This window comes from Manacus vitellinus, unplaced genomic scaffold, assembly GCF_001715985.3.
Source record: "Manacus vitellinus isolate BGI_N305 unplaced genomic scaffold, ASM171598v3 scaffold_15_pilon, whole genome shotgun sequence".
Lineage (NCBI taxonomy): Eukaryota > Metazoa > Chordata > Aves > Passeriformes > Pipridae > Manacus > Manacus vitellinus.
Genome location: NW_021939122.1, coordinates 10,427,303 through 10,451,061, shown reverse-complemented (window position 1 = coordinate 10,451,061; position 23,759 = coordinate 10,427,303). Strand labels below are relative to the sequence as shown.

The following is a 23,759-nucleotide window of genomic DNA, read 5'->3' as shown; positions in this document are numbered from 1 at the left end:
GTAACCTGGTCTGGTGAAAAGTGTCCCTGCCCATAGCAGGGGATTTGGAACTGGATGATCTTGAAGTTCCCTTTCAACCCAAACCATTCCATTATTCTATGATATGTCCATCTCCTTACCCTTGCAGCTGCCCATGTGCCAGCATCCCATGCCACTATTGCTACTTGTGGGGCTCTGTGTCAAGCTAGAACTGAGAAAAATATAATTCAGTATTGCTCAGTCACTCAAACAGTTCACAGTTCTGTCCCAGAAACAGTAATACTAGCAAAAGGTGGGACTTAGCTCACAGGTCATTCATGAACTGTGGGAGAATGGAGCAGAAGGACTGCAACACTACAAGATGATATTGATACCAAAACTCTATATTGGGAAACTGTGGGCCAAATCTGACCTCTTCCAGAGCATCTCCCACAGCCACATCTCCCAGGACCACAACTTTCACTTGAGTTTAGGCAGATCTCTCAAATGCTTCTCCTGTCCTGACAATGCTTGTCAGTCATGGAGCACCTACTGCAACCTTAAGTAAATTGCTCACATGGTTAATTAGCTTCCAAGTGTGTTATTTCTCATATGAATGTGTCTGGCTCCAGCTTCCAGTAACTGTAACTTCCTAGGCCTATTCCTGACTCATTAAAGAGACATCTGCATCTGGAAATCTCTTTTCCATGCAGGTAACTGCAGATAGTCATCCTTTAAATTCAAAAAAAAAAAAACAAAACAAAACACCAAAAACGAAAAGGTGATACTGTAACAAGGAATTGCAGCTGCACAAGGAGACAAGTTGTTATTGCAGAGGTACCCAGGTGATTTAGCATCTCATTGACTCCTGAGTGCTGGACGTCACAAGCATGAGTTATTTCATCTGTTGCTCCCCGGAGAACTACAAAATAACCAGACACCCTACCCCTGGCAAGCCTCAAATGTAGGAACAAACTGGCTTGCCTGTGGTGTCCTTGTGAATCCCTAGAGCTGGGTGGCAGTGATGGGTAGAAATAACTTCATGTTGTGTCTGAATTGGTTGGTGAGGGGCACTAAGGCACAGGCTTCACTTACCAACTCCTTCAGGTTCCAATGGAACAGTCAAATACCTACAGGAGCTGAGACAGGTACTAGACCCCACTCATGCCACCTGCTGCAAAGACTTTATCCTGAAGTGCCATATTTCAGATAAGAATTTCACTCCAGGAATAAGAGTCTGGTGTGAACTAGGTATGAATCTGATGATATATTGTATTCTCCATCTGCTTGGCATCACCTTTCTTCAACCAACCTGATCTATGGTAGGGCTGCACAAGCCTTCTAGCAAAGAGGGTTTTATGTCCTTGGGGGCAGCTCAGCACTCCAGGGACTTAAGTGGGTACTTAAGTGGAAGAGAGAGTTGTTAGCTTATAATCTACCTCTAGCCTCCACAATACCTGTGACAGTGACTTCTACAATGCCATCGCACACCATGGTAACAAGCTTCCTCCTTTCCAAATCTTCCTTCCAAACTGCTTTCTGCACTGTGGACAAAACACCCCATTCACAGGCTTGTGGACCTCAATAACATTCCCTCCAAGATGTCTCTCTTCTGAGTTGAAGGGACATAGCCTATTTAGTCTCTTCTTACATGAAGAAATCTCATACCTATGTGCACATCCTCAGCTCCTTTCCCTGTAACTCTCCTGGTTCTATTATATCTTTTCTGAGATGAAATGACAAAGACTGTAGATGGCAATCAGAATGAAAGTACAGTGTGTACTTAGACAGTACTGTAATCTCATCTATGTCTTTGCTTACCCATTTTGTTCTTCCTATGCAGGCAACCATGATTTTGGCATTCCAGACATCAAATTAAGTTTCAGCAGCAACAACTATATTAACTCTTTCCTCTTAAAAGAGCAATAGCAAAATCCTTTGCTTGTATCTCAATTCCTTGACCCTGCTAAATGACCAACTGTAAAATGATTCATCTCACCCTTCACACCTCATTTCAATGTATTTATGAATGGAGTCAGCTATAAGTTCAATGCTAGCAGAGCTTGAGTTCATGCTGCAGTGACCTCCTCCTCCCATTGCATTATTAATTTAAAGTTCCTTGTCTTGTGGCTTGAAGTTTTACACAAAATTCTTGCTCTGGATCTATTGAGTGTCCTATTACAGTCTGTGCCACCAGCCTTGTGGTAGCTTGTGTAAGTTTGAAGCTTCTGGCTCTCTGATTGAGACACATTTGCTTCTGCAACATCACTAAAGAGCCTTAAACCAATACAGCAAGGATGTACTTTCTAAAGAAAGCCAAACAACCAAAACAGATTCTAAAAAATGCAGTGCTTACAAGTCCCCTGTGTCAAACATGGCAGAAGTCCTTCTCAGCAAGAGGACAGGACAAATGCTTACATTCATTCCTGAAGTTCACCCAGAGTCCTTCCCTCTGCCAGATACCACCTACTGCAGATATTTATTTCTCCTTCTCACTTGAATTTAAACAAACAAGCTCTGTCCATACACTGTCTTTGGCTGCTATTTGGGTAAAAAGCAATGCCTGAACTGCTGAGACAGACAGAACCCTCTTCATCCTCATGATGGCAGAGGCACAAGGCATGGGCAGTCATCATAAAAATACTACCAAAGTCTCTCTCATTTTTAGCACCTTGATTTTGTTTTGCTGGAACCCAAGTGTACAACCTGTGCCATTTCATGGGCTATAAGCTAACAATTTTCTCTGCCACATATGTACCCACACAGGAACCCTGGAGTTGATTTCTGGTGCAGGGAGCAGGGCTGAGGACTGGGTCAGGTTTTAATCTGACCGCTGCCTGGGCTGCCCACAGATAACCAAGATATCATCTTCAAGCCCCTTCCTAACCCTGGCATATCCACAGCTTGCAGGGAGGAATGGATTCACCACCACTGACAAACATGATTCCTTACATTTATGGGCTCCTTTCAGACCACTGTGGAATGACATCATCACCAAAAGGAGACCAAGTGACCCAGATGGGTGGGTAACTCTCCACCAGTACTACAAACCAGGAGCAGGAGGCAGTAAAATCATGAAGGATGAGAAACTCTCGTGCCTTGCAAGGGGAGGACTGAAAATTAGGAGCTTCCTCACCTGCTTCTGCCACCTGGCCAGAGGTGCTGGGGCTCTGTGACCAGAGGGTGGATACACAATGGTGACAGCAGTATCAAGAAAACAGCAAGGAGGTTGGAAAGAGGGCAGAGATATCCAAGGAGGCACCAGATCTGGTGGCTTTGAGACCTGCGGGATGGGGAATAGAGAAAGACTGCAGCTTCAGACAAGAAAGATTTTCACTTCTCTGGTTACCTCAGCAGTCTCAGGTCTCAGAGTGGCCAGAGCATCAGGCACAGAGCACCAACAACAGCCAGTCTAGCGTGGGCAAAAGTGACTGCCAGCCCTTATCCTGCTGGCACAGCAGCTCCTGCTGTGGTGGAGGTAACACCCTGCTGCTCATGAGTGTCCAGTGGCAAAAACTGGACTATAGCAGCCAAAGAACAATAGGTAATGAAAGTCCCTAACTAAATCTGCCCAGACGTGCCAGTCTACATTTTGTACCTAATGTTCTGAGCTCTAACACGTGTTAGCACCTCTCCTTCCTAATAGCTTTCCCTTGCGTTTCTTCTCTTCCATGTTATTTAGCCACGCATTAACCTTTGTGTCTCATTCCTGATCTGTTGTTAAAATCTATGTTAATTCCTTAGAATCTTATAACTTTTCCCCCAAGCAAATTCTGAGCAGTCTGGGATTCCTGTACCCGCAGACACAGTAGGTAGCTGATGTGGTCTGCACTCCAACAGCTCAGGCTGCATGAATGGTCTAATTAACACCTCATCAAACTCAGCTTTTGGTTGTGTCTGGAGAAATTCCCTCTTGCACCTGTGCATCCACAAGACACCATATCTAGCCTCCTGAACAGCAGGCCCCAGCCATCAGAGCAGTGCTCCATCACTGCAGAGCCTGTCCTTACACCAGCAGTAGCAATCCCGGTCAGGGCTCCAGGGCTTGCCAGCCCAGAGTGACACTGATGGCTATGGCTGCTCTGAGCTGTTGCTCTGTGCAGGGTGGTGCAAGAACTCAGGAGCAATAACTCAGCACCAAAAGGTGTGCAAAGCCCAAGCTTCTGTATTTCAGGCAGATCTCTCCTCCCCTCACCATATCGTGCTTCCATCATCAGGAAGTGCACAGCTGTCACCCAGCACAACTCAGTGTCACCTGCCTAAGGACAACCTCTGCAGTGGGACAGTGTGCACACACCTCTACATACTGCAAACTCTCAGGTGTCCAATCTGCACTCATTGCTTAACAGACCCCAGAGAAAGGTGGCATCTCAGGAGCGGTTCAGTTCCGCCCTGTCCTGGAGGACAGACCTTAGGATTGGGTCAGAACAGCCTTGGAGGTGCCCATCTTCCACCACTGAGACCAACAGAGCCTGGTGCTTAGCAGATACAAATGCCCAACTCATGCTGACACTGCCATTATTGCAGGAAAAAAATTAAACATAAAGAATAAGTTTAGCTTAGCTGCTTGAGATAACAGTTAAAAATAGACTGCAATGTTTGGTACACAAAACATGCAACAGGAAAATGTAATTCTAGTTAATACTTTACACCAAGACTTTTCTCTGAATGTTTCAAGACCTAAGGTAACTCCTGAGGCTTTCCCTGGAGAACATCTAATGCCAGGTTCTACTGTTGGAGCTGAGCTCCCTGAGCTCTCCTCTCCTGTTTCGGTTCATTTCTGTTGCTTCCCCTACCAAAACTCACTTCCTCACTTTGTGTAACAGAACCATGCTTGCCTGACATACTAATCCACCCTTCCCATCTTCTCCTCTGGGGTGTCATCTCCTCCCTCCAGACTTAATTAACGAGTCATAATCTTCCACTTGGCATATCTCTTCCTACCTAGCTGACTTCTGCTGTTCATCACATATTTTTTTTTAAAGAAGAGAAAAACTTTGCAGACTTTGCATCACCAGGACTATTAGCTGTACACGCTTCATTCACTCAGGATCACATCCTACTGTGATCACTATGTAGACCACTCATGGTGGTCTAGCAAGGCAGACAGAAGATTTGATATTGAGAGCATCTTTCTAATCCTTCTCATCTCTCTTGCTTGCTAACTATGTGGGGCTCATTCAGGACTGTGAGAGGCATGTCCTGGCTGTGACAGCACCAGGCACATGCTGAGCCACATTCCATTGACCAGTTCTGGATGCTCCTGCAGAAGACAGAGCTCTCAGTAGCATTAACCCAGATACTGAAGAGACCTTGGGGAGCTACTGGAAATACAGCTCATGCTGTCAAAGATCTTTGGCACTGGGGTTTGTCCTTTTGCAACTCCATTTCCAAATACTGCAAATGAGCGTTTAGTCCTTTGTCTTTGTGTAATCAGACTTGTTCCTCCTCTTTAAGCCCTGCTTGGTGATAGTGAGGTCTCTATGTGGAAAGACAAGCAGCTCTTTTCCCACAGGACCCTGTGGGCTGCAAGGCCATGCAGGCAAGTGCCACTTGTCGTGAGCTGCAGACACCAGGATTTGGAGTGCGGGACACAAGGTTTCTCCATGGGAAAGAAAACACTTTGAGCACCTGTTGACCAGAGCCACCCTGGCAGGCAGGATGGCAGCAGAGGAAACAGCACATAGCTTGGAGAGCAGGCATGCTCATCACAACTCTTTCAGACCAGCACGGGGGTCTGGAGAGCCCCCACCATCCTGTCACCAGGGCTGTACCTCTTACATACCTACCCTTTCGTTTGAGACGGGGTTTCTGCCATTCTCTCCACCACATTGTACACTACAGCCTCACTCCCAGGGTTGCCGTCTGTCAAAACACAGCCCCAGCAACACTGAGCTGCTGGACCACCCTGGCCGTGTGACTTGGCTCTTCCGACCTCCCTTCCCTGGGACCCGGCTGCGGTGCATGAAGGGCAAACGCAGCAGTAGGACTTCCCTTTCTCTAATAGCTTCTTGGCTCTCATCCCCATTGTTTGTCTTACTCAGCCCGCTCCTCCCGGCGCTAATAGATTTCCTGCTGATCAAGGCTACTACAACATTTTGTAACTCCCCCTGCGCCACTTCCATGCCCTGTACCAAACCCAGGGGCTCCATCAAGCACTGCACTCCCGCGGCATCGGCGCCAGCTGTAGTGTGGGTGCAGGGGCTGTTCCCCCACTTTTGTCAGTGGGAGGGACGCTGGCGGCGCAGCTGGTTCAACCAGCTTTATGGTCTCTTTGTGCTGCTGCAGCAGAGCTGAGAATCTGGCCCTGGCTCCCTCCCCGCCTCGCTGGGGACTGCATCAGTGTGCTGTTTATTGTTTCTGCCAGATCATTCCTGCAGATGTTAATGAATGCTAGACCCAGCTTTGCTCCCAGCAGAGTCCCTTCCACACCTCCCCCTGCCCAGTCTTCTGCACTGGAGTTTCTGTTTACAGTCCTGCAGGGAATTTCACTTCTGCTGCATGGTCTTCAAGCCGCACAGTCCCAACTCTTGCTGCCAGCAGGCTCCCACACCTCCCTGATTCCTGTAGCTGTCCAATGTTACCTCCAGGTGTCTGTGTCCCTCACTGTCACCATTCCTTCTCCACCTTTGGCCTTCCCAAACTAGAGACCTGCCAATTCTCCTAGGAGGAAGAGGGCTTGGTCAGTGAAGAAAGTTGCTAGAGGTTCTTCCTCTGCATGTATGGAGAAAGCACAGGGAGAAGAAGTCACTAAATAGTGACAAAGCAATTTGTCCAGGAGAACTCAGAGATAAAACATCCACGCTGGTAAGTGGTGCCAGGACCCACCTCCTGATCTGGCAGCCCACAGGCCTGCAGCAGCCTGCCCTGTCTTCAGATCCCAACAAGGTGGGCACCTCAGTCTGCCTATAATTGGGAAACACTGGAAGTGCTTGGGAGAGTGTTAATTAGTTCAGCCTAAAATCCCAGCAGCTACCTCTGCAGAATTTTAGCAGTACAGACAACCATCTCCCCAAGTCTCTGCTACTATGGTGGCTCATCCTGGAGGCTATTGGACATTGGGAATTCAAAGAGCAAGCCTACTTGTTGCAAAAGGGCTCTGTCTCAGGAGGGATTTCTGATCTCTTTTTCATCAAAACAATATCACTTACCCTTCCAGGAAAGCAATGACGTTCTTTCTGGGCCTCCCAATGTTTGGCCCATAGAGGTGTGCTCTGGAATAAGTGCGGATAAGCTGCATCAGGCTTCTCAGCTGAGTGTAGTCCTTTCCTAGCTGGCTGCCATTCACCGAGCGGCCAATCAGTGTCCGATAGTTATTGGGTTCTGGGAAAATAAAAATACACAAGCAAGGCTTGTCAGCTCTGCTCCTTCATCTGCACTTCCAGAGAGAGAGACACACAGCTCACCCTGTCACACAGCTTGAGGTCCGGAGAGGAGGCAGGCAGCAGAAGGAACCTTTAAGGAGCAGATGAGAGCCACTGCTTGCTCTCCTGCACTCTTTTTGCTGTGTGCTGGGAGAAGGACCTGTACCTTGGTGTCATGCTCCCATCCCCGTAGAGTTGCCCACTTCCCATGGCACTGTAGCCACCATACAAGTCCACCCCAGGACCAGCTGAGCCCAGCAGCCAGGGCAGAAACACTGTATACACTTAATACTAACTAGTAGAAATGTCCAGCTAAGGGCTAACTCACACCAAGTCTGTCTTAGAGATGGTGCTGGGGCCTTTAAATCCATCTGAAACTACACTGGCAAATTATCCTGGGATCTGCAAATATTCTCTTCCAAAACTGAATATATTTCTCCTACAGTAAGCTCCGTTCCTGTGGCTCTCCTGTTCCCACACTCACCATTGCCCAGCTCCCAGGAGATGTTGTACTTCTTGCTGGCACTGTACTTCAGGAGGCTGAGGGCATTGGAGCTGTTCCAGGAGTTGTTGGGATTTCGGCGCAAAGCATTCAGTGCAAAGATCAGGTGAAGGCCAGAGCAGTCAGCAAAGTTATAGAGTTTGTCTAGAGACCTGGCTGGGAAGAAACAAAAAACAGTTTGTAATTCAAAAGAAAGTTAGTTCCAGGGAGGTTCAAATGATCCTGCTGTCCATCATACCTTGCCTTCTGTGTAGGATGAGCCAGGGTCAAATGCCATCCCCACGACATCTGTAACTGCAGAAATGAACCTGACCTTTGAAACTGGGATAGGATTCCAGGTGTGGGCTCATCTCCTTCCAGCATGAAACTTGGATGCCCTCCACCTCTGTGTCAGAGCTGGGGCCATGTTACCAGAGACAAGTGACTTTATAACATCTCTTTTCATCTGCTGTTGGCAAGGAAAGTTCAGCCTTTCCTGTGCTTATTCTGCCTTGTATCTTTTCCAGAGCAGACCCCTGCGGTGACTGGGGAGCAGAGAAGGAAGTCACCACCCCAGAGCTGCCAGCTCATGGCCACCTCTCCTACATGCCACAACAGCCTGCTCTCTGCTCCCACAGGCCCCAGTACAGTAACCAAGACCCAGCAATGATCAAGTAAAGCCTCCATGCACCACACACCCAGCTAACCTCTGCCCTGCACCCAAAGACTGGAGCTTTGTATCATCTCTTGACGTAGGGGAGAGGGGGCCTCCCTGCCTAGCGACAGCCTGGATGTGCCCTGATGCCAGGGTGGCCTTCCTGAGGTGCTGGGGCCCTTGTGGGATTCATATCCTACCTGCTGGCCCCAAAGTTCCCAGGCTGGCATCTCCCTGTACTATAGCCTTGATGAGCAGTGGGGAACCAGCCAGCAGCGGCAGGAGAGACCAAAGAAAGAGCTGACCCACTATTTAGGGTGGTGTGACATTAGCACAGAGCCCTCCTGGGAGAGACACAATACTTAATGACTTTTTTTTCTTAAATCTTCCCTAAAAACTGAAAAGCAATCAAATGCCTGATGAAGCTAATGCCAGTATTAGCAGGACACGAACTCACATGACAGAGAGAGGAGATTTGGTTAGAGAGCAATTAGATAACAGTGGTGTTTTCAATCATCCCTGCCTGTTGAACTGCATCCCAGGACACTCAGCGAGCTTCCTGAAGCAGCCTTGGAGATGCAACCACTTAACTGTGAGGAGCCACCAGGGATAGGGAGGTTCCAGGGGGCCAGGGAGGGCAGACCGTGGGTTCTGCTTTCAGAAGAGGGGAAGGAGGCACTGGGGAGTTACGGAGTAGGCAAACTGGCTTCAGGTCCCAGAAAAACACTTGGACAAATAATCAAGTTGCTTGTCAGCACTTACAAAATATAAGGAGATGATCAACAGCCAGAGGGAAATGCCAAGAACAAATCACACTGAAGCAATCTACTGACAGGAGAGAAAGGCTTGTGGGCAGCAAAGCAGCCATTTATGTCTTATACCTTGATGGGTTTTGAGACTTTGAACACAAAGGATTGCACATGATATTCTCTCCAGAAACTGAGGTAACCCTGATCTGGACAGAATTGCAATGAGAAATACACACACAACAAGAGCAGCTCTCAGTAATTTGCTGTTAGAGTGAAGGGGTTAGGCAGCCTTCTCTAGATCATTTTCCAAAAAAAGTGGCGTATAAAGGAGCAGAGGATACATCAAACTTGCCATGGCACTAAGGTTATAGCAGGCACCACCATGGGCAAGGGAGCTGAAGGGAATGGAGAGGAGGCCACTGCATGCTCAAGGAATTGCCCTTATGCCGGGGGGGATGCTCCAAGATTCCCTGCAGCATACTGCCCATCTGATGTGCAAGTGAAATGGTGACAGCCAGGAGCTGCTCATTCTGGTTGGGATAAGCTGCTACAGCCTGTATGTCTGCATTTGTACTGTTGCCTTTCCTGGTCACTAAAGCCTCAGTGAATACAGAACCAGTTCTAAGAGTGAACTTATTTCAAAAGTAAAGTTTTAAGGAGGGTCAAGGAAATAAGCTAACTGAATAGCTAACTGCAGAAAAGTTATGGAAAGAAGACAGGGAAAATGTGGAAAAGAAATTCCTAATCCTTTTCACCACGTTTTTCTAAATGCTACTGAGTTGTTTGAGTGAAAAGTAGCTGAATTAGATTAATCTAATGTATTCATCCCACTGGTAGGCACATTAGCTGTTTTTCTGGATGTTTAGTGAATTAGAGACAGATACAGTTACTTAATACTCATTTACTCCAGACCCCCAGGCAAAAAGCTGCACTTGAAGTGAGACTCCTATAAAGAGGATAAGATAGACACCCAAATGACAAATGAAGCAAGCAAAAAAGGTGTTACCTGCAGTTCTTCTGAGAGAAATGAAACCTTTTCACAGCACAAAACAGTTGTACTGCAGGAGGGGATTTGGTTCATATTTAGGAGCCACTGCAGGGGACTGAGAATTGATTTTCCATGCATCCACAAGAGGAAACAAGATGTCTGTTCATCCCAATGCAGGGCCTACCACTGTGAAATTATATTTTCCCCATGACACTTATTTTGTTTCCGTGCGCCTGGACACAGAGATGCCACGTGTATTTCATGTTCTGCCACAACTTTCCAAGCTGGAAACCTCAGCAATCAGGGGAGCAGGCTAGGAAGAACACACAGATGTCTGGAATTTGCTCCTGCACATTTCCAGTGGTGTCCCAGAACAGACTGACTTACAGACTGCAATGAAGCTACAAAGAGCAGAAAAGCACTAATAAACCTATCTTTGCATGAAACCAGATTGTTAATACAGCCACTCTTGCTATCAAGAGTATCAGGTACCAAATCCACTTACCTCCTTTGCTCTTGGCAGCTGCCTTGGGATTGTATGAACTTGGAAGAAAACCCATCTAGTCACTCTGGAAGAGCCTTGATAATCAGTTTGCACAAGCTACCCAACCATTCGTGGTTAAAGCACATGTCTGACCCCTCTGAGATGACTGCCTTAAACTGGATGTCTTCAATGCAGACAGCTGCATTTAGATGAGAAGAATACTGTCATGCAGAGTGCATGACAGCAGTGTGCTCAAGTGGCCAAGGAGGCCAGTGGCATCCTGGCTTGGATCAGAAATAGCATGGCCAGCAGGACCAGGGCAGTGGTCATCTTCCTGTACTTGGCACTCATGGGGCCGCACCTCGAGTACTGTGTTCAGTTTTGGACCCCACGCTGTAAGAAAGACATTGAGATGCTGGAGCATGTCCAGAGAGGGACAACAAAACTGTTGAAGGGTCTGGAACACAAGTCTTATGGGGAGGAGATGAAGGAGCTAGAGGTGTTCAGCCTGAAGGGGGCTCGGAGAGACCCTATCAACTCTCTAAAACTACCTGAAAGGAGGTTGTAGCAAGGTGGGGGTCAGCCTCTTTTCCCAAGCAACAAGCATTAGGACAAGAGGAAGGAGCCTCATGTTGTGCCAGAGGAGGTTTAGATTGGATATTAGGAAAAATTTCTTCACTGAAAGAGTTATCAAGGATTGGAGCAGGCTGTCCAGGGAAGAAGTCGAGTCACTATTCCTAGAGATATTTAAAAGAGGTGCAGATGTGGCATTTGGGGGCACAGTTTAGTGATGGAGTTGGCAGTATTAGGATAATGGTTGGACTTAATGATCTTAGAGGTCTTTTTCAACCTAAATAATTCTATGATTCTGTGGATGGCTAAAGCACAAAAAGAAGCTTATTTAGAAGACTTTGAGTGATGTCCAGTCCTCCATATGTACAAACAGAGCCATAAGAAAATGCTATAAATATTTTACTGCCATGACTAGGGATGGCAACATTACTTCTGAGTAATGAGAACATGAAGAATCATAGTATTATTAACAGCTGGCTAAAACTCACTTTGAATTTTGGATAATTGCACTATTTTTTCTTCATCAAACAAAGAAAATCATACAGGAATTTAACCTTTCTCCAGCTAACAGATCATTAGGCAAGGCTTTCACAAAGTATTTCAATAGAAAAAGCCATTGTCGTACTAGAATGAATCTTAATAGAGCAGAACTAGATTTATGGGATGTCCTCCCTGCCCCTTCTCCCCCTCTGCCCAGTGCAGAGATGCACATACTCAGCACTCATGTGCCACTCAGCTCAGGGAGAAGGAATTAAGAAAAAAATAAATTAAAAAAAGCAGAAGGATGCTGAGAGTCAGCTTCTTCCATTTACTAATGCTCACATAGTTGGAATGAGGATAATCAAGGCAAGAAAACTCTGTTCGCTCGCACCCAGTGGCAGCACTTGATAGTGGGTCTCAGTGGGGCAGGTGCCTGTCTCAGTGGGTTTGGGACAAACAGCAGCCAGTAGTCACAGGCCACATAACCCTGGCAGAAAAAAGAAATCAGAAGATATTTAGGCTTTCTCAACCTTTTGCATCCTTGTTTGCAGAGGTTTGAATGCATCTGGACAGTGAGTACAGCCCAACGATGCATGGCTGGGTGGCCACCAGTGAAGATCTGCTAGAAAACCCTGCACTCAGCCAAAGCTCTGCACAGAAATTAAAGTTTTTAGCTGCTTGTATTGATCTCATGCATTCTGCAAAGAGAGATAAACAATTTCAAAATGCAGAAGGTGTCTGTGAAGCCACAAATGATGGTGGGGCTCAAGGGACAAGTACGTCCTTTGGGATTCTTTCCCATTTTTCTTCTTTTTATACAAGGCTAAATTTTAATGTTCTCTGAAAGATGGATGGTACTTAACTCTGTGACATGCCAATACAAAATCTGAGGCACATAAAAACATCTCTGACAGTTTCAAATAATTGGAAAGACTTTCCAGTTGTACTTACTGAATTAAACATTATACAAGAGACTTTTTAAAGAACACAGTATTGACTGCTGTTTGGTAAGAGGGACAGTTCAAGAATCTCTGGGTTTTAAAATCTTCTACATTTTTTATTCTGCTTCAGGAACTTTGCTTTGTCAGGGTTTAGCACGAAGAGAGAAAATTCGTATGCCCATTGAGATGGAGGCTGAGATCAGTCAGTGGGCTGAGGGGTGGTAGGGCATGGCACAGTGTGCCAGGGGCTTTTGTAACTCTGGGAAGTCAACCAGGAGGGCAGGAAACAAGAGCCCATTCTCCCTCTATTCCCACCACTCACCACATCTATCTCATGTATGTACAGCACATGCAGGCACTGAGGAGGATGAGGTAAGAGCGGAGCATGGAGTGAGCAACACACAGTCCCCAAATCCTCAGGTTAGCTGAGAGACCAGTCAAATGCACAACAGATGAACCCTTCTGTTGACAAAGCAAAGAAATGTAGTTCTAGAAAGAATAATTCAACTAATCATGGGTGTTGCTCAACTCTCTGTTCTCCATAAATTCCAAGCAAGGCCTGAAGCCTCCCTGCAAATAACTCCTGGTGGCAGCACTGCAGCATCCCCTCCTCGTTGAGCTTCTCGAAGGAGATAGTGGAGGGTTGGGATTGGGAAAGACCTGGCAAAGAGCAAAGAGAATCCCAAAGAGATTTTTAGAGGGAGGGGGCAAAAGGAGTGGTACAGGCTGTTCGGAGAACAGATGAGTAAGATGGCTGGTGAGAGCAATGAATGGAAAAAGAAAGATACTCCCATTTACAGAAGAACAAGCGGGTACATGGAAAATTCATTTACAAACAAATTGCCACCACTGTCAGCTGAATCCCATTTGCACCGGCTCTCTTACACTGAAAATCCTCATAAAACCACATGTGTGTGGCTAGGACTAAATGTTTTCTTAGCAATAAATATGAATCAGAAGATATGCAACAGGCAATTAGAGTAATTCCAGACCCATAGGACAGGTCGGCAGCACTGGCTTGAATTCTTCCCATGGATTGCATCCTCAGTCACGACAGGGTTTCAGACAAGGAAATCAGAAAACCCCCATCCAAAATCTGTACAGTTAGAGCACCAAAGAATAACCTTCACCATCACTGCAAGTTCAGAGGAAAAGTAACATCCCACACTGTCCATATGCACTGTAACATCCAGCTTGAGCCACCGGATCGTGGGAAGTTTTTTCTATTCTAGCTGCATGCTAAGCCATTCCATCAAAGTTGCTGCTTAACGAGAATTTTAAAGATTTCAAGGCTACCAAGAAACCCACACAGTTGCTGGAAATCACATTTTAATTATGACCATCCCAGCTGGGAACCTGTTTGGTTTTAATTCAGTCTTCTGGAGCATTTTGTTTTGCAGTAAAACCCCACCATGTAAAGAAAGATGCTGAAGAATTCCCAGGCAAAATCGCTGGTGGGAGGGAAATATTTGCTTGCCTCAGATACACGTTTCACCTGAAATGATCCCTCTACCTGGTCAGTTTCCCAGTAACCTCCAAAAATGATGGAGGTGTGCAGAACTGTCCCTTAGTCTCCTTTACCTACCAGGCTTCCTTATTGCTCTACGGAGGAGCAAAAGATGGGCATGTACTATGAGTGGGAAGCACTTTCCAAGGCAAGGTGCAGCATTGGAGGTCTGTTCTGAGTGACAAGAAGTGCTTTGGCAGAGCCTAAGGGTACTATAGAAAAGGGATCTAGTTTAATCCTATCTGAAGAATACCTGAAAGTCGGAGGAACTGGCTTTAATACTGCCAGCCAGTGAAGAAATGCTGCGCACTGTGTGTTAATGAGAACCTGGATTTTATATCCAGCTGGATGACAGATGGGGGATCTGGGGCTATTCCCTTTGGAATATCGAGGGGGCCTTTTTCCAGAGGAATTGTCATCATCCCTGGTCTTTAGGCAGCTGAACATCGACCCTCAATATTCATTCAAGTCTTTAACTAGATTTTTCATTTCACTGCCAACACAGAGGTGATTATGCTGACCACGTGAGCAGGTTTATTCCTTAACACCACCATACAGAAATAGCAGTCTGGGGGCTTGGTGTCAATCTCTCGCCAATAAGGAGCTTGGCCAGCAGCCATAGATTGTGGGCTGAGTTCCCAGCTGGCATATAACTTGGAAGACAACCACGAGGTCTGGGTTCAATATCCAATTGCTAAGGAGTCTGGCTGACAGCCTCATTTTGTGGAATGAATCCCAAATTAATATAATTCTTTTGATACCAGACAAGGGGCATGGACTGCTTCCAAATGCTCTAAGGGCTCAGATAAAAGCCATAGGCATTGGGTTCAGTGTGTAAATGGTATTGAGGTCGAATAACAGTCAGGATTGGGCTTAATCCTCAGATGGTGAAAAAAAGGAATGAGCCCTGAGCTCTGTCTTCATGCAAAAAAAGGAGGGCTCAAATGAGCAGAATAGCTCTGTTTTCAATCCTCGCGTGGTAAAGAGCTCACAGGACAGTAATGGTTTCTAGGAACAAGTGTAAACTGACATGGAGCTTCAGAAGAGATGTGGGATCTGGGTTCAATCTCCAAATGCTATAAAGCTCAGATAATGTCCAGAGGGGCAATTTCCAAACCCTCTGTTCAAGTCCTGTGTCTAGGAAGAAAATAAGATCATGTTACAGCTAAGAAAATTATTTTCTCCTGCTGCATAACTTAAGGTGTTTTCCCTTTTGAATCAGGATTAATCCAGTATCTTCTAAAGTTTCAGAGGGAAATGGAGGTGAGCAGGGAAAGGACTACAGGTTTGAGCAGAGCAGAAGAACAGAGCACGGGAAAATAAGACTGTGAGCACCACCTGCTCTTCCACATCTTGTTGGCCACCCCTGATCACTGGGATGGAGCCATGGAAATTGCTCCAGAGAAAAAGTGAGTACAGCTCATCAGCATCCTCAGTGGTCAACAATGCCTGCATTTCTGGGCATCCTTGGGGCCTCTGCAGGAGGCAGCTCATCCCACCGAGAGACGAGAGACGGCAACAACCTGCTTGGCAATTACGTCTCACTGACACCGCTTGCACCAGGGATTGGTGTGAAACAGTGTGTGCAGCAGTAACTCACTCCCGCTCTCACAGCTTACTCATGGAATTGCCTCCTGATGTGGCTTGTTTAGCTAGCTTGAGTCATTCTGCTTTGGATAAAGGAATACAAATAACACGAGTAGAAAATATTCAAATATTATTTTGATCAGGGATTTAAAACTGGTCTGTTACATAGGGAATCCTTCCTGGATAAGGCTTTATTGAAAGTGACCTTGATCCTCTGAAAAGTTTCAAATTTGATAGCACTACCTCCCTGCTCTTGAGGAAATTTTTAAAACCCAATTCCAGTCTTTGTGACTCTCAGCTTTAACTCTAAAGTCCAAATAAGATGGACCACAGTGGACAGGGCCTGATCCATGTGAGTGCTGTTATAATAGGTTGTGGTTTGTCAATCTGACCTGCAGCTAGCCAGACTCTTGAGCAGCAACAGCAGACTTGGGGTAAAACCCTACAAAATCACCCCTCAGGGCAGCAACTACCCAATCCTAATGACCAGAGGTGCTGGAGACAAGCCCTGTCAGCACCATCTCCTCCATGGCCAGTGGGCACAGCCCAGTGTTTTGCTCTTTACCCTATGCAAAGCTATGATGGTGGGGACAGGCATGCCACAGAGCCACATGTGCCACATGCCACAAAGCCGCCTTCCTCCAGGCTTTACCTATGCACGTGGAGAGAGTGAACCTGCCAGACTTGGGAACATGGCTGCAGACATAACCCAGCTCTCCTGCCAGACCGTTTGCTGACAGAATGACTGTTTTATATGGCTATAAGAGCAGCTATAAGTGCAGCTGTCTGAAAAGCAACAAAATGTATGATGTGTGTTTCTAAATCCAATGACAGCTGGCAGTGCTGCGCTGCAGCTCATTCCTTCTTTTACACGATTTAGCTAAAACACTTCTCTGTGATCACCCTGATTTATTAACAAACAGCAATTTCTGGAACAATTTAAAAGCAGTCCCAAATAGGTAAGAAGTGGTCAGCTCCTCAAGCACTCAGTGAGCTCCCAAATAGGCAGGCAGCTAGAGATGGACAAGGATGGCTGACTGGAGGACTGAGTGCCCTCTCTGTCCACCTCACAGGGAGGACTGGGCTGTGAATCACATCGAGCCTTTGAGGCAGGGGCACCTATGGCAGCTGCAGAGCATTACCCACAGGTAGAGGAATAGTGATTTATACAGTTTAAAGCTGGCTTGAGGTGCAAACATGAGCCATTTCTATGCTGCCATGGAGAAGAGGTGACTCAGTCCCTCCACAGTGCTGCTCTCTAGCCCAGGAAGCCACATAGAGGGGCACCTCCTCCTGCACCTGAGTCTGACCTCTCAGGCATGGGAAACCCTGTGCAGCCCAAACCCCCACAGGTGCATACAAGATAATGCCACAGCTTGCTGTACAGCCATATATTATAACACAAGGCAGAGCAAGAAGACAGGGACAGGTGCCGTGCCTGTCCCCACACGCACCTCCTCCTGCCATCTGCAGGGCAGATGACAACAATTGTCACAGGAACCCATGTCCCCTGTGCATCACTTGCTGCTCAGGCAAGCTGCATCCACGCCGTTCTTTCAAGCTGCCCCCGTCTCAAGGCACTGGTTTTCTTTATAAATACTTTTTCTTGACAGCACTCAAAGAGCTAACACTGCAGCAAGAGGATGGATGTTTTCAGCACTTCCCTGCAAAAAGTGAGCTGGGCGGCACAGGCTGAGCAGCAACCTGTGCACATGCTGCATGGCTAAACTGGAACGAATGAAAGATATACAGGTACAAAGCATGTTTTTAACATGTTCATTTAATCTCTATTAAGAGCTTAAACCAGGTAAGCTGTGCATCTAGTTCACCTACTCCCTTCAGCCCCTCCAGCAGCTCCCATACTCCATTTTTGCTGCCCAAACTGCTTGCCATGTGGCAGACATGTGGCTTGGTTCAGAAGAGCCTCACGCAGGGATGCAAGCCAGATCCAACCAACAGCATCCCTGGAGCCACAGAAGGAGCAGTGCCTTGTACCAGGCCCTCTGCCTCCTGCCCCCCGGGTCTCTGGCTGCTTCGGAGCAGAGTGACATTGATCAGTCATGCGAGGAGGCTGAACTACCACATCGGGAACAAATTCAAACTGAGGACTTGGGTGTTGCCAAACCCCAACATTCAAAAATCATGAGTCAAACTCACAAAAATCACGAGAAACCTGGTTTTAACATAATTTTCGTTGTCTGCTGTTTTCAAAAATGTGGGGTGCCTTTATAGGCTTTTAAGCTCTTCTACTACCAGGAGAGTTAAAATATGGCTTGTTTTTATTTTTCCTTTTATGGCAGTTGATATGCGGCAAAACAACTCTTTTACTTTACAAGTTTTTTGGGTTGGCCTCGCTTCCCCACGGGCAGAGGCTGCAGCCAGTGGCCAGGAATGGCAGGGGCATGCTTGACATCCCTCAGTGCCGGGTGCTGCAGCAGAGATGCTCTGCCATCAAGCAGGGGTCTGGCCATCTCCTCTTACAATCCCTAGCTCTTGGCAAGCAAACCCAGAATCCACAAAAATCAGGTGCTGCATTTTATGGGTCTGAGTCAAAGTTTCCTATCGTGCAAGGAGCCGCAGTCACTGTGCGCTGCTGAAAACCGCCGGTCCCAATTCCGGCACATCCTCCCCTGCCTGCTGACCCCGTTCTTGCCATCGGCTGTCTCTAGTTGTTCCTACTCAGCAGAGCAGCTGAATTCCCTGGGAGGAAGAGGGAGTGACTAGGTCTCTTCGCACACTTTGTGAGTTGGGCATCTGGTATTTTTCAAAACTCTGAAACATTTTAACTGAAAACTGTCTTTAAAAAAAAACCCAAAAAACCTCAAAAAACCCCAAAAAACCAACCAAAAAACAACACATAAAACCGGAAATGTTTCAATCTGAAATCCTTAATTAAAACCACACTCTTTAGCACATAAAGAAGGAAGTTAAAATAGAAATGTACTTTTGCACATTACAGACAGCATTATAATAAACACAAAGCACTGCCAAGAAAGAGGCATTTTCAAGGCTAAAGTAGATGCCTCCAGCTGCACTCAGATAATGTCAGAGGGCTCATCTGCACTGTTGAGTGTCGCTGCATTTGAACACAACAGTGATCAACCGAGCTAGTAGGGTGAGGAAGATGGCACTTACTGGTGCGGACTGTGAACATTGCAGCAAGGACCATGACCGTCTGCAGTCTGTGACCTCCACTGACTTCCCACAGATCATAGACCTGGGTCTTAATCTGTAAAATATTTGAAGGAACTGGCCCTGACTCTCTCTGCTCCTCTGGGCTCACAGATATGGCTCAGCTGGAGGGACCCGGTTTGGCAGGATCTCTCTCCAGCTAATCTTTGGAGGAATTTTGTACCAAAGCACACAGGGTGGAGTCTGAACCTGATTTTGGAGGCACAGATGAACGGCTGGAAAAGGCCAGCATCGTTAGCCTGATGTCCAGCACCAGGCAGCCTGGGATGCACATGAGGAGTGCAGGAGTCAAAACCAGTCCCTCAGCAGGATAGATCAGATATTTTGCACAGGTACCCACAATCAGCTTAAAATTTGCTGCAAGTATGGAAATCACCCTACCCCCATGTAAAGTTTTGCAGCTATTTAACATCTGGAGTGAAAATGGGCACCTGATTTTGAGTCCAAACTTACCTGTTTTGGCCTTCTAGTGATTGGATCTTGCTATACCCCTGCCTGCTAGGTTTTTATTTCTTGTGGATATCTCAAATTTAAGGTCAACCCTCCTCTAAACACACTTTCATTAATCACTACTTGTTGCAGGTCTTCAGTATATCCACAGTAATGCAAGCTGTTCCAAGCTTCCAATCAATTCTGCAGCTCTTTGCTGTCCTGGGCGTCTTACCAAGCTCTGTCAACAAACCACTGCTATGTGGGACATTTAGGATCTCATGAACCAATTGATGTGCTGTGGGAGGACAGGTCTGCTCAGACTCCTGCTCCTCTGCAGCAGCCACAGAGCCAGAGCAGCCAGAGCAGTCTGCACATAAGTGGCAGGAGAACAAATGGAACTTATTAAAAGCCCTTATACACAGCTACAGCAATTAGCCTCACATGTGCTTCATGGAAAGACATCATTAGAGGTGAATACTGATATGAGGTGATGTCACTTGTTTAGAAAACAGAAGAAGGAAATAGGAAGGGGGGGGTTGTATGAAGAATGCTTGGGGTTTCAAGGAGAGGTGAGAAACAGACTTTGTGCATGTCCCCAGGGACCAAGAAAGAGAAAAAGGAGCACAGAAGATGTCCCACAGAACTCCATTAATCAGGAATAGAACATGGATGACATATTTTTGAGTGTCTGACTAAAGCAGCTAAAGTAATTGGAGTTGGTAGGAACAGGTAATTTTAATTACACTGCTATCTGCTAAACACAGAGCAGGGCAGGTCCCAGACACTCCAAGCTGCTGTAATGAGTGGGGAAAAGTTGCTTTGGAGAAGTGAAAGTAAGAGGGGAGGGGATGTTTATTACTTGGGTAATATTGATACAGAAAGCTGAATAATAGTCCAAAAATGGAAGTAAATTTGAGTGCAAGTGGTTACAAAACCATAAAGTTCAGCAATTTAAGGCAGCGAAGGAGCAAGAAAAATGGATTAAAGATAATGTATTTCAAAAAAAGCAAATTTGAACAAATTCAGGGCATAGGTCAAGAGGATCTCTGGGGAAGGGAGTTTAAGAGCATTTCCCAACCAGTGAGACAAGGAGAGGCAACAGCTGTGCTGTGGGTCCAGGGGAGAGAGCAGCAGAAAGAACTGCAGGAAAATACCCTGCAAATACATACAAATAAGAGGAAGAAAGAGGAATATATCAATTGGTAACTCAGTGCAAAAGCGACATATTGACATAGAAACAGCTCTTTTCTTTAGTTTTCATCAAGACAATTAACTGTGACATGACTGTTAGTTACATTAATCTGAAATATGAAACAGCAGCAGACCTGAAGAGGGATGGAACAGATGAAAGACCCCCTAGGAAACCTAAACCACAGAAGTTCTCAATTACCAGAGTGTCAGATTGTTTTGTCAAATACAGAAGATTCATATGTATTCAATTAATACCTTTTCTGCATTTTTCATCCACAGTTTTCCCACTATCAGCGTGCCCTCTTAAAATAATACTGCACTTTGCTGAAGTTGTTTTATTCCTGATATACTGTAAGTATACTTATTGCTTTACTCCTCTGGACACAGATGCATCCCCAATTCTCTCAACTTCCCTCACTGTTTGCCAGCACTTTAGAGGAATGCATCTCCTCCAACTTTTCTGTAAAGGAGATATCACCTGAACTACTTCATTCTTTCAAGGTGAGCAGAGAAAAACAGGCATGACTCCTTGTGAAGTAAGTGTCCAAAGTGAACTCTATCAAAGCTCTATACCTCTTCATACTCCTGGACAACAATCCAAAGCCAGCCCAGCCCTGTAGATCAACACTGCAGATATAGCAACTTGGATGGGATGGATGTTAAATTTTGCAGCAATTACCCTGCAGGCACTGCTGCCAGCACAACCTCTCCAAATTGGTTAGCACAGCCTTGGTTGCTGTGGCGATGGAGAGGGGTGCTCACACAGCCTGCCAGGACAGTGGCTCCAAATATCACCCATTAATGGTATCAATCCTAGAGCTGGCTGTCAAAACCAAAGAGAGTCACATAGGCAGAAAAGGCAGAGGAGAGCACGACTCACTGGTGGTATGTGGGACTCAGCTAAACACACAGCAAAAGGCTGCCCTGTGAGTTTCTCCACTCACTGAATGGATGTAGATGTCAGACGTCAGCTCGTTTCCAGAGAGACCCTCTGCATGGTTTTTAACACATCTGTGTACCCAACTGCTGAGTGACCTACAGCACTGCCCTCCCTCCTTCTCCCCTCTTACTACTGGAACACAAATCCTTCAACTGAAAATACATCAAATTCTGGAGCTAAAGAGTCATATTAAAATCGAGTATATGAGGTGCTGGATTAAGCTAATGGTGTCATTGGCTTGCCTTCTGGGAGAGGGATCTGAGGTTTTTGCAATATACTTGTCAGGTTTTTCAATTTACTCAGCTAAACAAATAACCACTGTTAAACCTCTGAAAGGGATTCTGCCCTCTAGCCAGACAGCCTTCTGAGACAATTCTTGTGGATAAAGGTTGATCTAAAGAAGCATAATTTCTCAGGGTTTAACTGAATATCTCACTGGTTAAGTAAAAGGTTATCTTTCTGGATATGTCATAATCTCAACTGAAAAATAAATGCATGGAAAATATTAAAATCAACTTATTAAAATAAATTCCCTCCCAAACTGCTTAGCAGTCTCTAATTAAATAATTCCACCTGAGATTCCCCTCAGATTACTTATGGGATATGGCCACTGGCTCCCACTTTCAGTAAATGGGAGCCATGTGGGCAGCATTAGGAGAGGGAAGTGCAAGAAAGGGTGAGCCCAGTGAAAGGCAGATGAACACACCATGGCATGCTGGGGAAGATTAAAGGGAGATACAAAAGGAGGGATGAAAGCTTCTGACAGTGGAGAACAGGAAATTTTCAGTGTCTGAGGAAGGTTATGGGCTTGCTCTGAGTGGGAAGGAAGGTGTTAGCAGCTGGAAGAAAAGACTAGGTCTTGTCCTGGGAGGAAATGATTCAAAAGCATTTACTTTCCAGATTAGCAATGACCTTGCTCTATTTACTGCTGAGGCTGTGGATGTTGGAAGCGTCATCCTGCAAAATGTGGCTGGTTGTGCATTATTGTACAGCTGACAAACGCTACACTTTCAGAATGGAGAAATATGCTCACAGCACTCAGAAATGACTCAACATATTCTCACTCAGATTTCAGGTCATCTCTATAAGCCCTCAGTCTGAACCTTTAGCATAAGGAATTCCCATTTAAAGAGAGATGGTAGCATAAAATTATAAAAACTCAAACCACGTTTGCAACTGCAGACCCACATTTCCACATGCTCTTGTGCTATGTCAGCACCAAGGGGACAAACAGAGTGAGAGTCTGGACACCAGGAGGACAAGTCAGCCACCAGGAGCACCTCCTGGAGAGAAAATGGAGGGAGACAGAGGGTGCCCAGGATGAAGGCAGCAAACTCGAGCAGTCCAACCTCTTCCCAGCAGCATGGACCAGAGCTGGTGGTGATGTGCTGCTGTGCAACACAACAGCTTTGATCACAAAGACTGATGGCAATGAAGAAGCAGATACCAATAGTGATTTAGGGAGGAATGTGAAATATTTTATGCACATGTGTGTAGAAACAGACTGTATCTTACTAGAACACCTTTGGCCATCCAATCAAGAAAGTCACACTTTTGTTAGAAGAGGTGGCAGCAACAGGGAGAGGTTTATCAAGCTGGTCCTTCAGGCCATAGTTGATTATGATTTCTTTCTGGTGCACTTTACTGGCATCCCAGTGCAGACAAGTGTTGTCCTGAGACAACAAATGCAACATAAACCCACAACTATTAGAGAGTTGGGAAAACCTCATTAGCTTGCTGATGGCTCTTCAGTCAAATACACTCTAATCACCACAAGGACAGAGCAGGAGGGGAACCCATCCTCTGCAGTGCCCTGGAGGAGTTTAGGCAATGCTGTTGATAAACACGCTCCAGGAAGGCATTGGATGGGACACTGCACTGAGTGCTGGGTTCTAATTACTGTGTTTCCTGTGGATTCCATTCCTTGACACAAGAGGTGCTTCAAGTCCTATCAGTGATGATTTCCCACTTCTCAAAGGATGGGGATCTGCAAAGTTTCCTTAGCCTCTAATGGCTCCTTCCCAAGGACAGACTCACTAGGAGGTGCAAGCTATTGGCAGCTCAAGGGCCCAGAGGAGCTGTTGACCGTGTTTAGGCCATGATCCAGAAGACTTGATTTCATCCAGCATAAGCAGAGCTGTTTTATTTATTCTAATGGTCTGATGGTAAGGGAGGAGTGCTCCCTGGCTGCCACCACTAGCCCTGTTCCAGGCATGGGGGCCAACACACAGCCCTGC

At 46.2% G+C, this 23,759-nt stretch overlaps 1 protein-coding gene across 1 annotated transcript in view; it reads right to left on the bottom strand.

Annotated features, from left to right (window-relative positions):
• Positions 1-23,759, bottom strand: part of HPSE2 (heparanase 2 (inactive)) — a 108,444-nt gene that overhangs the window by 27,676 nt on the left and 57,009 nt on the right. Inside the window, exons 4-5 of the mRNA XM_029958564.1 lie at positions 7,807-7,980; positions 7,110-7,281 (exon numbers count right to left, since the gene is read on the bottom strand). Of these exons, the coding sequence (XP_029814424.1) occupies positions 7,110-7,281; positions 7,807-7,980 (346 nt within the window). The remainder of the gene's footprint in view (positions 1-7,109; positions 7,282-7,806; positions 7,981-23,759) is intronic.